The 13,190-nt window shown below is 44.4% G+C and overlaps 1 protein-coding gene across 1 annotated transcript in view; it reads right to left on the reverse strand.

Annotated features, from left to right (window-relative positions):
* Positions 1-13,190, reverse strand: part of vegfc (vascular endothelial growth factor c) — a 60,014-nt gene that overhangs the window by 14,517 nt on the left and 32,307 nt on the right. The window contains exons 2-3 of the mRNA XM_079160402.1: positions 8,836-9,061; positions 8,094-8,284 (exon numbers count right to left, since the gene is read on the reverse strand). Coding sequence (XP_079016528.1) covers positions 8,094-8,284; positions 8,836-9,061 — 417 coding nt within the window. The remainder of the gene's footprint in view (positions 1-8,093; positions 8,285-8,835; positions 9,062-13,190) is intronic.

A 13,190-nucleotide genomic window follows, 5' to 3' on the forward strand; every position in this document is an offset into this window, starting at 1 on the left:
ATGGAGTTGAACAGCATGAATAGAAACTAATTAGTCTCAATGACTCCAATTCAAGCCTCTTAAGCAGCTTAAACTGTCTCGCTCCCTCTCATCCTAATGAGGATATCATTAAAGCTGACCTCAGTCTTTTTGACCTGGTAGAGAGCTCACCATGGTTACAGAATACACAAATGTAAAAAGAGCTCTTTGAGATCACCATGACCCCCACTGGGTTGAAAAGTTCACCTGGACACATTTCTTAAATTTGTGGTTGGCTTGAAAGTCTATCAAATTCTTCATACCTACGCTTCCTCGCTTTGACTAGAACCAAGACTCTGGTGTTCTGAGGAATCGATTTCCTGCAGAGAATGGAACTCCTCCACACTGCTCAAGTGTCTTTTAATAAATACAAAAATGCTGAGTCCCGACACAAACTGCAGTGTTGCCGTTGTTTTATCCTTTTCAAGTAGGCAGAAGAAAAGAAAACATGATGAAACTTTATTGATCCTTGAAGTGGTATTAGCATGTTGCTAAGTGTCAAAAACTCAACGATTGCCAGCTGCTTGTAGGAAAATAAATCGGCACAATGAAACTTTCAGGATGACGAAACAAACCACAGAACGCTATTTAAAGAAACAGCCACATTTGACTCTTCACCTTCCCTTACATCCATTTTGAGATAATCATATTCAAGAAGTCATTACCATTCAGTTAAACTGTAAATTGTCAATCTAGTCGACCATCATTCGAATGACGTACTATAAAGCCTATGTTAATCTCAAACTCTGGCCAGTAGTCTGAGATTGCAGCCAAAAATAGCAGTTTGGAAAAACCGGCAGAGTAAAAGAATGTGTTGTGAAACCTCAAGAAGACTCCCAGCTTTGTTACTGCTGCCAGGCCAAAGCCTCTCAGCCTCAAGCTTGGCGTCATTTGTTCTTGCCTAAACTAAAGGGTGGCATGCTGCGCAAAGTTTCTTAAACCTTTAGTCCAAGAATCATTCAAACACCTTTGTCCAATTTTCAAAATGTGCTACAAGGCTGACTTTTTAGTCTGCAATTTAACTGACTCTTAGAAGATGTTTGCTTTTCCAATGAAAATTCTATGCTCGTTCTGTAGGGGACAAAACAATACAAAATCAATTTCAGCCACCAACTTAACAGTGAATAGGACTGGACCCAAATATTCAACCACCATTTGTGGGTATTCAGTTTTTTATTTGGGTACATAAACATAATACATAAAACACACCAAACATTTTGGAAAATGTGTCTTATTCAATAAAAATCAACAATACAGACAACAATACTTTATAATAACAGAATCCTTAAATAATGAATGACTTAAATGAAGCCAAAAGACTAACGTTGCAGCGCTATGCCGTCTATCTCAGCCGAGAGAAATGTGCGGCTGAGTCCTTCCCGAGTCATGGAGACGAGCCATGCCAGAGCCGCCGCTTCTTATGTCGGAGTACAACCCAAACAGGGCTCGGGCTAAAAGAGCTGAGCGGAAGCCTCCAGAGGCTGCATCATGCAGGGGCTTGCAGTCGGGCTCTGCTGGAGAGGCGGTGCGTAATGCCCGGAGACATCAGCCTCAAGACACCACTTTTCTGTGGGAGAGGGCAAACGTGACTTTGAGGTAGCCTACGTCTACAGGCTCACACACACAGAGGGATGAGGAGAGGGGATGCTGAGGCCAGATAGAGGTGTGTGTGCACCGTCCACAAGAGGGGTCAAAACATGTGCGGGGGAAGGTAGCCCAACAGTGCTATAGCTCAACAGTGTTTAGCTCATCAGCAGCCATTCTCAGTCCTCACAGGGAAAAGACAAAACTACAAATGATATTCAGCCACCACTTGATACATATATGTACCTCAAGGTTCAAGGTTCTTTATTTGCCATTTGTACATAGACCAACAGTCCAGGTACATTGGAATTATTTGTGCAGAGCTCTCTGGGTCAACATTAGAAGATAGTGAAGATAAAAGTAAGGATAAAAACACTTTATAAATAGAAGGATATACAAGTATAAAAACACTATACATAATAAATAACATAATATGGAGAATGAGTACCTGTTTATGGGAATATTGCACATTTTGAGAGGTGGAAGAAGGTTATGGTGGGGATATTGCACAGATAAGAATAAGAATATTGCACCTTTTCATGGATAATAATATTGCACATGTTAGGTGAGGTGAAGTAAAGTGGATTATTGTTTTACACATGTTTCAGCCTTTTTATTTTGCCATCATTCTGACTGTGGCAGGGAAGAAGCTGTTGAAAAAACGTGTTCTGTGGGTGATGATGCTGTCCGCTCTGCTGTGCCTCAAGTTATAGGTGCATTGTTTGTGTCTGAACAGAGAGTGAGCTGGGTGGAGTGAGTCTCTGATGATTCCCTCTGCTTTTTTCCGGCAGCGCTGCCCATACATTGAGTCCATGGAAGGAAGTGTTGTCCCTATGATTCTCGCTGCTGTCTTTATGACTCTTTGCAGAGCCTTCCTCTCTGCCTGTGTGGTGTTGCCATACCAGACAGTGATGCCTGTGGTGAGGGTGCTCTCTACCAGTCCTCTGTAGGCCTGGGTGAGAGGGCGACGGCTCAGACCAGCTTTCCTGAGCAGCCTGATGAAATAAAGCTTTTTCTGGGCTTTCTTTACTGTGGCTGTGGTGTTAGGAGTCCAGCTCAGGTCTGAAGTAACCTGCATTCCCAGGAATCTGTAGCCGTCGGTCCTCTCCACCTCGGTCCCCTTGATGATAAGAGGCTGTAGAGGGGGAGGATTCTTCCTGAAGTCTATTATTATTTCTTTGGTTTTGTCTGTGTTGAGGATGAGGTTGTTCTCTTCTCCGTAGACAAGAATGTTATTTACCAGGGTCCTGTACCCTGACTCTTCCCCCCCCCCCCCTTGATGAGCCCCAGGATGGTGGTGTCATCTGCGTATTTGAGGAGGATGGTGTTGTCCTGGGTGGAGACACAGTCATGGGTGTACAGGGTGAAGAGTTTGGGGCTGAGGCAGCAGCCTTGTGGGGGTCCTGTGCTGACTGTAAGCTCAGTGGACACCTGTCTTCCCATTCTCACCACCTGTGGTCTTTCCATCAGAAAGTCCAGAATCCAGTTGCAGGTGGGAGTTGGTACACCAAGGTCTGTCAGCTTCTCGATCAGTTTGCCCGTGCGGATGGTGTTGAAGGCCGAGCTGTAATCCAGGAAAAGCATCCTGGCATACATTCTGCGGCTTTCCAGGTGTTGCAGAGTGTGGTGTAGTGCTATTGCTACCGCGTCGTCCACTGATCGATTGGGGCGGTAGGCAAACTGGAGGGGGTCGACAGTGTCCGGGACCTTGTGGTTGATGTGTGTGAGGACCAGTTTTTCTAGGCACTTCATGGCGACTGGTGTGAGTGCCACTGGCATGAAGTCGTTTAGGGTGGGTGTGTCTGGTCTTTTGGGGACTGGTATGATGATGGAGGATTTGAAGATACGTGGGACTACAGCCTGGGATAGTGACAGGTTGAAAATGTCAGTGTACACACCAGCTAGTTGTTCCCCACAGGCTTTCAGAACTTTGGGAAGAACTCCCATCGGGTCCCACAGCCTTGTGGGGGTTCACCTTCTTCAGAGCCCTCAGGACCTGTGTGTGCGTCACCTGAAAGGCAATGTCCGTGGGTTCACAGGGGGCTTTTGAGGGGGTGTCTGTGTTCAGCCTGTCGAACCTGGCGTAGAAGTTGTTAAGGCTGTCTGGAAGGGTGGCATCTCAGGGGTCTGTGGTTGTTGTGGTTCTCCTATAGTTTGTGACAGACTTGATTCCCTGCCACATACTGCGTGTGTTGTTGTTGAGGTAGTAGCCTTCAATTTTTTGGGAGTGAGCCCTTTTTGCTGCTATGATGGACTTCTGCAGCTCGTAGCGGGCTCTCTTATACTCCGCTTGATCTCCTGACTTGAAGGCCTCCCGCCTTCTTCTGAGTTTCTGTTTTATGTCCCCGTTAAACCAGGGTTTCTGGTTGGGGAACATACGCACAGTCCTGGGGGGAGCACATTTGTTTGTGCACCAGTTGATGTAGTCACTCACAGTCTCTGTATATTCATGGCTGTTGTTAGTGGCCACTTTGAAAGTGCTCCAGTCTGTGGCCTCAAAGCAGCCCTGCAGGCTAGCCTGTGCCCCATCAGTCCAGGTGTTAAAGGTCCTGACTCTGACTGGTATTGTCCTGAGCCTCTTTTTGTAGACTGGTTTGAGCCGGATTGCCAGGTGGTCAGACTTTCCAAAGTGGGGTTTTGCTTCAGCTGAGAAGGCTTTTCTGATGTTGCTGTAGCATTGGTCCAATGTTTTATTTCCCCTAGTGGGGAAGGTCACAAACTGATGCAATTTAGGCATGCTTTTCCGGAAATTGCAGTGGTTAAAATCTCCCAGAATAATAACAGCAGCGTCAGGATACATGTTTTCGTGCTCGCTGATCATGTCGTGTAGCTCCTTCAGTGCCGCCTCCTCTTTGGCGGAGGGGGGGATATACACAACACACACGATGATGCATTGCAGTTCTCTGGGCAGATAAAATGGTCTCAGCTTCAAAGTCAGATATTCCACATGTTCAGAGCAAGATGTTGAGATGATCTTACAGTCGGTACACCAGGATTGTTTGACGAGGGCGGCCGTACCTCCTCCGCGGGTCTTGCCGCTTCCCACAGCGCATCGGTCCTCCCTGAAGAGCGTGTAGCCGTCCGGTGTTATTGCCTCGTCGGGTGTCCTCTCCCCCAGCCAGGTTTCACAGAAACATAGTATGGAGCAATCCTGAATGTCCTTCTGCGTGGAGATCCGAGCGTGAAGTTCGTCCACCTTATTTTCCAGAGACTGAACGTTTGCAAACAGTATGATCGGGAGGGTTAGCCTTCCGTTGCTAACCAAGCGCCGGAGCCTACGGTCAGCTCCTCCCCGTCTGCCGCGCTTCTCAGATGAGCTCCCTATCGGGGTCCGGCGTGGCGTCGAGTCAACATAGCATGTTAGCTCTTGGTAGGGTTCCAGCGTGTTCGGCGTGAAAAGTCCGAAATGGCTGCGCTCTCTCAGCTGTAGTAAGCTCGCCCGATCATAGAAAACTTTTGGACGGTGTGTCTTAACTCGGCACAAGAAAGTAATAAGTAAAATAAGAAACTTGACTCTGAGAGCTCCGCGACGTCGCCCTCTAGGGAGCGCCATCTTGCCAGGTCTACTACTTTTTTAAAGCAAACTAAGCTAAAATATACAAATGTAATCCATATGTTAGTCACATTGTACAGGGCCCAACAAATAAGGTTCGCCTAATTGCCCGGAGAAAGTAAAATGCCACTTTGTGATAGTAAATCTAGTGTCCGATTGTGGAGTGTCCAAGTGGTAAAAATCATTTATTTTATTAAATTTCAGAGCTGATGATGGCAGTAGCTAAAGAGTGAGCCATCTTGCTTCCTTCGCATCTCTGTTCAGAGTGCCACACGCACAGTACCAATTTTATAACTAATAAATAGAACAATTTGTATAGGGGCACTTAAAAGTAGACTTCAAGTAGATTGATGACCCTCTTGCTCAACAGAGGAATGATGCCCTGCTATTACTCTACAGATTGAATTGTAGTGTTAGAATGAACCGTATAATAGTGAGTGAGATTAATCATTCTGTCAAAATGGTGCCCTTTTTTTATTTATCCTCGCACACGTCAGTGTTAGCATGTCTTACTCATCACGTGTGGCCATGGCCCAGTGGTTAAGAATAGCTGTGTCAGCATATACATAATTATCTTTTCTTTACCTGACTTGTCTCTCGTGATTGAACTGCAGATCTTTAAGCAAGAGTAGTCCTGTCAAGCTTCATGAACCAATGTCTGGCCACCAATGGGCAGGAAATCACAAAGACAAGCTGACAGAAACACAGCCCAATCATATCACCAACTTAGGTGTTAACGTGTTCGCTTGAAATTGTGTTACATGATGAACGTCAGTCCAATGTCATTTTAATTGTGAGAAGCTATAGCTCTTTAGCTGCTAGGTATCTGGTTTTCTTTACTAGCTAGCTGGTACCTTTTTCTGTCTGCCATTTGGCGCTGTGTAGGTAGCATACACTGGGTTTATCAGACACATACAGGTAGAAATGGCTCCCAATTACAGTTGATTCAATCTAGTCAATGTCAACTGTTGATTAACACAGGTTTAATATGCCAGTATTGTCACACAGCTTAGTGCATACCAAAGCACAAGCATGGATCCTCTTCTCTCCTTAGTTTCCTCCATTCTGCTGCCTACTCACACATGTACACTTACACACAAACACACACGAGTATGAATGCAAAAATGTATTTGCACCTGTAAGTCTACAAACACGCATATGGAGCCAAACTTCTGGCCCAAGTAGACTTCCTGCTCTGATTGAAATCAAATTGCATCTAACAAAAGGGCTATCAGCCCAGCCCGCAGCCGCTAGAACACTTATGGGAACTGAAACAATAGGCTATCATTCATGAGCCAGTCCATTAACAGCAGCTACCTGGAAATGAACTAACCAGTTGAAAGAACCTGCCCTCTGTTTCAAGGCACAGCTGAGTGATGGAAATACCTCAAGAATACATTGTATCACAAGGAGCTGGTGGTTCCGCTGGCTGTGTGCCAGGTGGGTGCAAGTCCATTTGTTTGCACTTTCCTGGGCTCCAAAGAAACCCATTTCACCCACTCTGCCAAGGTTGAGGTTGTGATTATTGTTGTGTGCAATTTAATGCATACATTAGAGGTGCGTATATTTTGCATCAAGACGTGGACGATTCTGTATCGATGCAGTGACCGTGATGGTTTCATTTCTGTTCAGTGTCTTTACTGCGTTTTGCTGTCATGTACTGTCGCATTAGTTCCTCTCTGTCGTCTTTCTCTTCGTTATTGTTTGCCAGAGTCCAGCAGTCCACTAACTTGTTGCTCTCGCTACCAATACTACTGTTTGTTTAGCTGGAAAAAAAACATGCATGCAGGCTGAAATTCAAATGTGGTGGTGTTCTGTCGGGAGATGCAGTGACTTAAACCAAGCAAGAGTGGAAGAGCTGTGTAAAAGGAAAAGTCTGCAAGCTGCTAAGCTAATTTATACAGTGTAAAATGCCATAGGAATTCAGTGCCCTGTCTTGGAGTTGCAATGGGAAAACCTTTTGTAGATTTAAGCACTAAATCACTGAAGGATTTATGTTTTCTTTTATAATGGTTTTGTACGGAGGTGGCTGACACAGATAGTGAAGCTGAAAAGATGCAGCTTCAGACTTGTCTGACTGCTTGTATTAATCGATGAAGAAGTAATGCGGTAGTATAGTAAATTGAGGATGCCATACATTGAGAATCGTGCATTCAAATTGTTGAAAGGAATCATACTCGAATGGAATAGTAAGGTGCAGGTTACCAAACTGTTAGTAGAAGGAATACATTTTCCTCAGTCCCATTATCAAACTACTTAACAGACAGAAGAGATGTGTGCATTATAGAGTACACCTGCCTCTAATGCAAGCAATGTATTCTATCTGGTCCCAACCTGTATCCAGCTGCACCATAGGTGTGAGCCTAGGTCTCCTGTCAATTTGAACATGGGTTAGTTGTTTACAATGTAACATTATCAGACATCAGAGACTAGAAAAACATCAATGATGTCCTGATCACATATTTTACTGAATATTGGCAGATACCGATGTCTTTATTTCACACTTTGATGGTTAAGGTAAACTGTGTAATTATTATTCACGTGTGCTGAACCGTGAAGAGGGATCCGTACACCACTAGGAAACACAGTTTTTAATTTCATGATTTCATGACCTCCCCTCTGATGCAGCGCAGATCACAGTCAAGTTCAATTATAAGTTGAATCAAATGCTCAGCGCGTCAGAGGCGTGCCAGACACACTCTTTGGTAATTTCATGGCCATGGATATCACCATTTTATCCGTTAATTATTACACCACTGCTAGTTTTGGCAACAGTGGCTTATTCATGAGCAAACCTGGAATGACCAGGCCATAAATAATGGCAAACCTTTGAGCCAGACCTTTTCTTATGAAATTATCAATCATCAGGGATCACATACACGCTGATCCATATTTGAGCACATAATGAAAAGAAAAAGAAGAAGAAGACTGTGCTTACAGTTTTGCTGAGGTAACCAGTGGAGATATTCCTGCATTGTTTGTCTTCAGAGTGGCAGCATCCCCCACATCTGTAGACGGACACACAGGGTGGTTTATAGAAGATGTTGGTGGGAGCCCCGAACTCCCTGCCCACGTCGACACACACTTCCCTGGGCATGCACTGAGTCTTCCTCCACTCCGACTCTATACCTGCACACACACAGAAGGTCAGACCACCACAGACATGCAACACGTCTATTTTTCAGCTGTCAGCTGCTGTACACATGGATGGCAATGCACAAAGGCACACATATATAATACACTCATATACAAACATGAGGTCTCTACATTTGTATAATCCATTGTTGCCAAGTCAGGACATATTTTTAACCCAAGTGTCCAACGTGGGTCATCACCAAACTGTCAACATCAAGGTGGAGCCAATGTGATCGGCTATCAAAAGCACACTGTGTATAGAAAATATGATTACACTTTGTGTAGAGCTAACAAGAATTGGGCCTCAAGCTCAAGTCCACTGTCAAATGAAATACCGTCTATATAGCCTGTCTGCCTACTGATGCAGAAACTAACATTTTGTAAGAAAACTTTATAGTATTACTGAATATACATAATTACACTGTTAGGCCAGTCTTCATTAGCTAATTGTATGAAAGTCACTAGATTCAGTAAGTTTCCTTGATGGGAGCTGCTTTGATGACCATGTCTGAAATAAATAATACTAAACCAAAGTGAAAACTTACTTTTCAGTACATCCAAGTTGAGGTAGGCAGCAGCGAATATTGGCTCTTCTGTCTCAGCCAGCGGCCTCAGTCGGCGAGGCTGGAGCTTGAAGGCTGGAGGGGCAGCAGATAGTTTGGATCTGCACTTCAGAGCAGCCCAGTATGACGGATAAATAAGACTCATCAGTTCATCAACACTGGAAGCTGAACGCAATTTCTCCTCCATGTCTGGCTTTGGTGAAGAGTCCTGAAAGAGACAAGAGACACCTTCACTGAGAACACTGCTGGTATTCTTTATCAGTACACAACTTGAATACTCAACTACTGACTGACCAATTAACACTCTGCTGCCCCTGAGGAACTGGAGATAAGACCAACAAGTCCCAAATCAATCACTTTTAGTGCCTTGTGGGTGGCGAGTGTGCGGGAGAGAGGTGGTGTGACTGCACTCAGGACAAACGGGTGTTCTGATAGTCTGAGCAGAGTCAGGTTATTAGTAAGTTGTGAATGTAACAATAAATGTTCATGAGCTAAAGTTTGTCAGAAATGAATGTCACAGTTTAATGGCATGGAGGTTAGAAGTTAGCTAGAACGTAGGCCCTTGTGCTGCAGGAGTCTCTTCTGTGCTTCCAGAACATGGTCTGTTCTATATGCGTTTGTTGAAATAATGTCGCATTATACTCTAAGGCAGTGGTCACCAACCTTTTTAAGCCCAAGATCCCTGACCTCTGCCTTGGTGACCGGCAAGATCTACTTATTGAGGCGTTGAGAGAAAAAGACTGTCCAGACTGTACTTACAGCTTGAGGCTTTTTATTTGGTCTAATTGTAATTGAATGAAATCAAACACTTTGGTCCAGCTTTCAAATTGATGTGACCAAGAACACACTAAATCATTCATTTCAGTGCAACATAAAAAGGAAATTATTTGTTAACCGCACACAATATGAACAAGAAAAAACACATTTGCAATGAGCAGGCTGGATGAACGACCAATATTAACTGTTGTATTTATCAACTGACGTTACAACACAACACTGACACAATTCTCAGTCAGTGCAACTAATGTAAGTGCAGTTCAGCTCTGTGTCCCATCACAATGCCATCAGAAGTCATGTGACTCAAGTCAGTGTGATGCTGTGACTGAACACCGTCTGTGAGTGCCTTGTAGTTCGGCTCATAAGCACAGACAGCCAGTCTGAGGCAGTCTGTGAGGTGTCTGTCTCCTTACCTCCTTATCCCTCACTCCCTACCCTGGTGTTCTCATGTTTCCTTATCTCCTCATCCCTCACTCCCTACATTGCTGTTCTCATGTTTCCTTACCTCCTCATCCCTCACTCCCTAACTGTCCGTGCTGGATCTGTCCCCGTTGTTTTAAAAAGCTAAATAAGTTGTTAGCATGACATTCACAAACATATTGCTGGAGACCTAAAAGCCACATCTCATATATATTGCGGGGATTACGATTGTATAAGTGAGCACTCACAGCCACGTATAAAGAAATACATTGAAGAAAATATATTTATGGGAAGATCGCATCAACCTGGATTCGAACCTGTCGAGCAAAATAGTAATAGATTCAAAAACGGCCGCGGTACGCGATCCGCCACTTGCATCTTTCATTGCAATGCGCATTTTCTTGTAAGTCATTGACCATTTGCAGACCTCCACCCTCGGTAAACTATCGATGGATAAATCCAAAAGAAGAAAAGTCACGGAGGAAAATAGAGTTTAATTCTGCGTGGACGTATTAATTTGCTTTCACTGCCAACGGTGCTGGCTTACCTGAATGCTTGATATGTGGCGAGAAATTTGACATCAAATAACTTTTGCGGCTCCAGACACATTTTATTTGGTGGAAAATAGGGCAAAATGGCTCTTTGGATAGTAACGGTTGCCGACCCCTGAGCTAGCCAAACCTGTCTGGTGCAGCTAGTAGAGAAGCTTCATGTTCTGCTTCCCTTTCCCGCTAGTCTGCTGTCTGATTGTGAGGTCAGGCTGATCTGGGATCAGCTCTTTAACTGCAGAATCTCCGCGAAACTTCTCCTCTCAAACGGGTCTTGGAGGAGCAGTGCTCGCCTGGCGCTCGCGCTCGCCTGTAGAGACTTCTCCTGACGAGAACGCGCAGCTTGGGGCCAGATCGTTTTGGCCCCACTCTGAATCTATTTGAGGACGCTGATTGGCTAAATTGTATGTCACTCATTTATATCTTTAATCAGCAATTGGCTAAACTGCTCCATAGACCCGCCTCGGTAGGGCCCACTAGCTGCGCGTTTTGAGACGTGCAAACAAGCGGAGATGATGAGCAGACAGGCTGCAGACAAAATCCCCTTCAAAATAAAAGCACAGGATTTTCTTTTTCTTCTTTTTTTATTTTTTATTTTGGAGATCGACAGGGAAAGTCTCCGAGATCGACGGGTTGGCGACCACTGCTCTAAGGCATCCCACTGATGGAATAAAATAACAGAATCCATAAAAGTGTTATCCAGATTTATGTATAATATGAATTAGTCCCGAAAGATGTGGAATATAGCTTTTATATTTGATTTGATTTCCTATTCAGCTGTTGACCCAGCTCTTATGCCACAACCATCAGGAGACACAACACGATGAACATTTAACAAAAGATAGTTTATCTAATTTGTGGTGTAAGTGTGCATGAGGGATGAATGTGTGTGCATGGTTGTTGTTGGGTGCAAAACAAGGCATGAGAATAGACCTAAGACAGCAAAAAATGGGTGACTGTAGGGAGAAGGGACAAAAGGAGAGAACACTGGGCCCGCGTGAGAGAGTCACTTCCCAAATTTCTCACCAATGAATCCTCGTGGACAAAGTAGCCATCATGATCGATGTCTCTTATTATTTGAACAGGCAAAGTCTCATCACACAATGAGAATCAGCCCTTTGGGTCTTCACCCATTCCTCTCTCGGACCAGATGGAGAAAGATCAGGCAGTGAAAGCACATGTTCTCCAGGCGCCATAACTACACCCTGAAACAGGCGGGTCTGGATCAGACACACGTCACAGCTGAGAAAACACCTGGACCAGGCCGAACTCATTAGAGCTCTGTGTGACTCTCTTTCAGTATCTACTTCAGTAGCTGAGCCCTATCGGTGGAAATGGGAAGTCAAATCAGAAAAACTCCACATTGTCTTGCTTATCGCTCCTTTACCTAATTTCTAAATTGCGAACAAAGCTTAAGGGACCAACTATTTTTATAAAATGGGACCAACACTGGGCCCCGCTGACAACCGTGGCCTGACCCCCACCCGGGTGTCTGTAGTGAAGGGTGGAAAAAGCTCTCTCTCCCCCTCTACAATCCGTTTGGTGCAGTGATGACATCCCATTCGTTAACTGTCTCCCACCAGAAAGTGATCCTCACCCTCCTCTCCACGTTCTCTGTTTGTCACCGCTACATTTAGTGCCTGATAAGCTGTTCTACTGTGTCAGCTCCAGTGTTGTCTTCTCCGTCACCAGAACCACCTGATGTTACTTTAGTGAGAAAGCTTTCACCTGAGCTGTTCTGTATGGTCTTACATCAAATGGACCAAACTCATGATTGTGTGATAGTAGATATGAGATGGTAGCAAGCTAAACTACTTTTAAATCCACCTGCTGATTGTGAACTGGTAGATTTCTACCTGTGCTCTGTATAAGCAACATGTAAAGTAAGTTGGCCACCATGGCAACATGTACATGCACTGCACACACAGTCTGTGTAAATAAGTGTAAAATAAAATGAATTTGGCAGACAGATGACATTTATAACTGCACTACTGTCCAATGGTTGGATTCATTCTTCTTCTGCGACAAATGTACTGTATGTTAATGTTATCTCACTTCCTGTCCTTCAATACAATAAGATAAATGCCATTGTACTATTTATGATAAACGGTAATTAATATCCACACAATCACTCTGACTGAAACAATATGACTGCTCGCTGCAAGCAAGGCCATCTCACACACACACACACACACACACACACACACACACACACACACACACACACACACACACACACACACAGCCTGGCCTTTGTATTAGAGGCCAGTCAAACAGACAGTGTCAAGCAGTCCATTGTGTTTAAGGGCCTCTGTAGGTTTGTTTACAGCCATGGCAGAGATAACACACACACACTATTTCCTACTAGAAACAATGTGTTTATTTATGTGTTTCTATATGCATATGCATGTTTTGTGTATGTGCTTCTCTCTGCACCAATTTGTTCCACATGAATATGTCCTGTGTGGGTTTCCTCTGTCTTTCTGTATGTGTCCTGTCTCCCCTGATTCTGTATTTCTGATTGTGTGTTTGGAATTGTGTTTTCACACAACAAAAAAACACACACACACACACACACACACACACACACAC

The sequence above is a fragment of the Pholis gunnellus genome, assembly GCF_910591455.1.
Source record: "Pholis gunnellus genome assembly, chromosome: 5".
Lineage (NCBI taxonomy): Eukaryota > Metazoa > Chordata > Actinopteri > Perciformes > Pholidae > Pholis > Pholis gunnellus.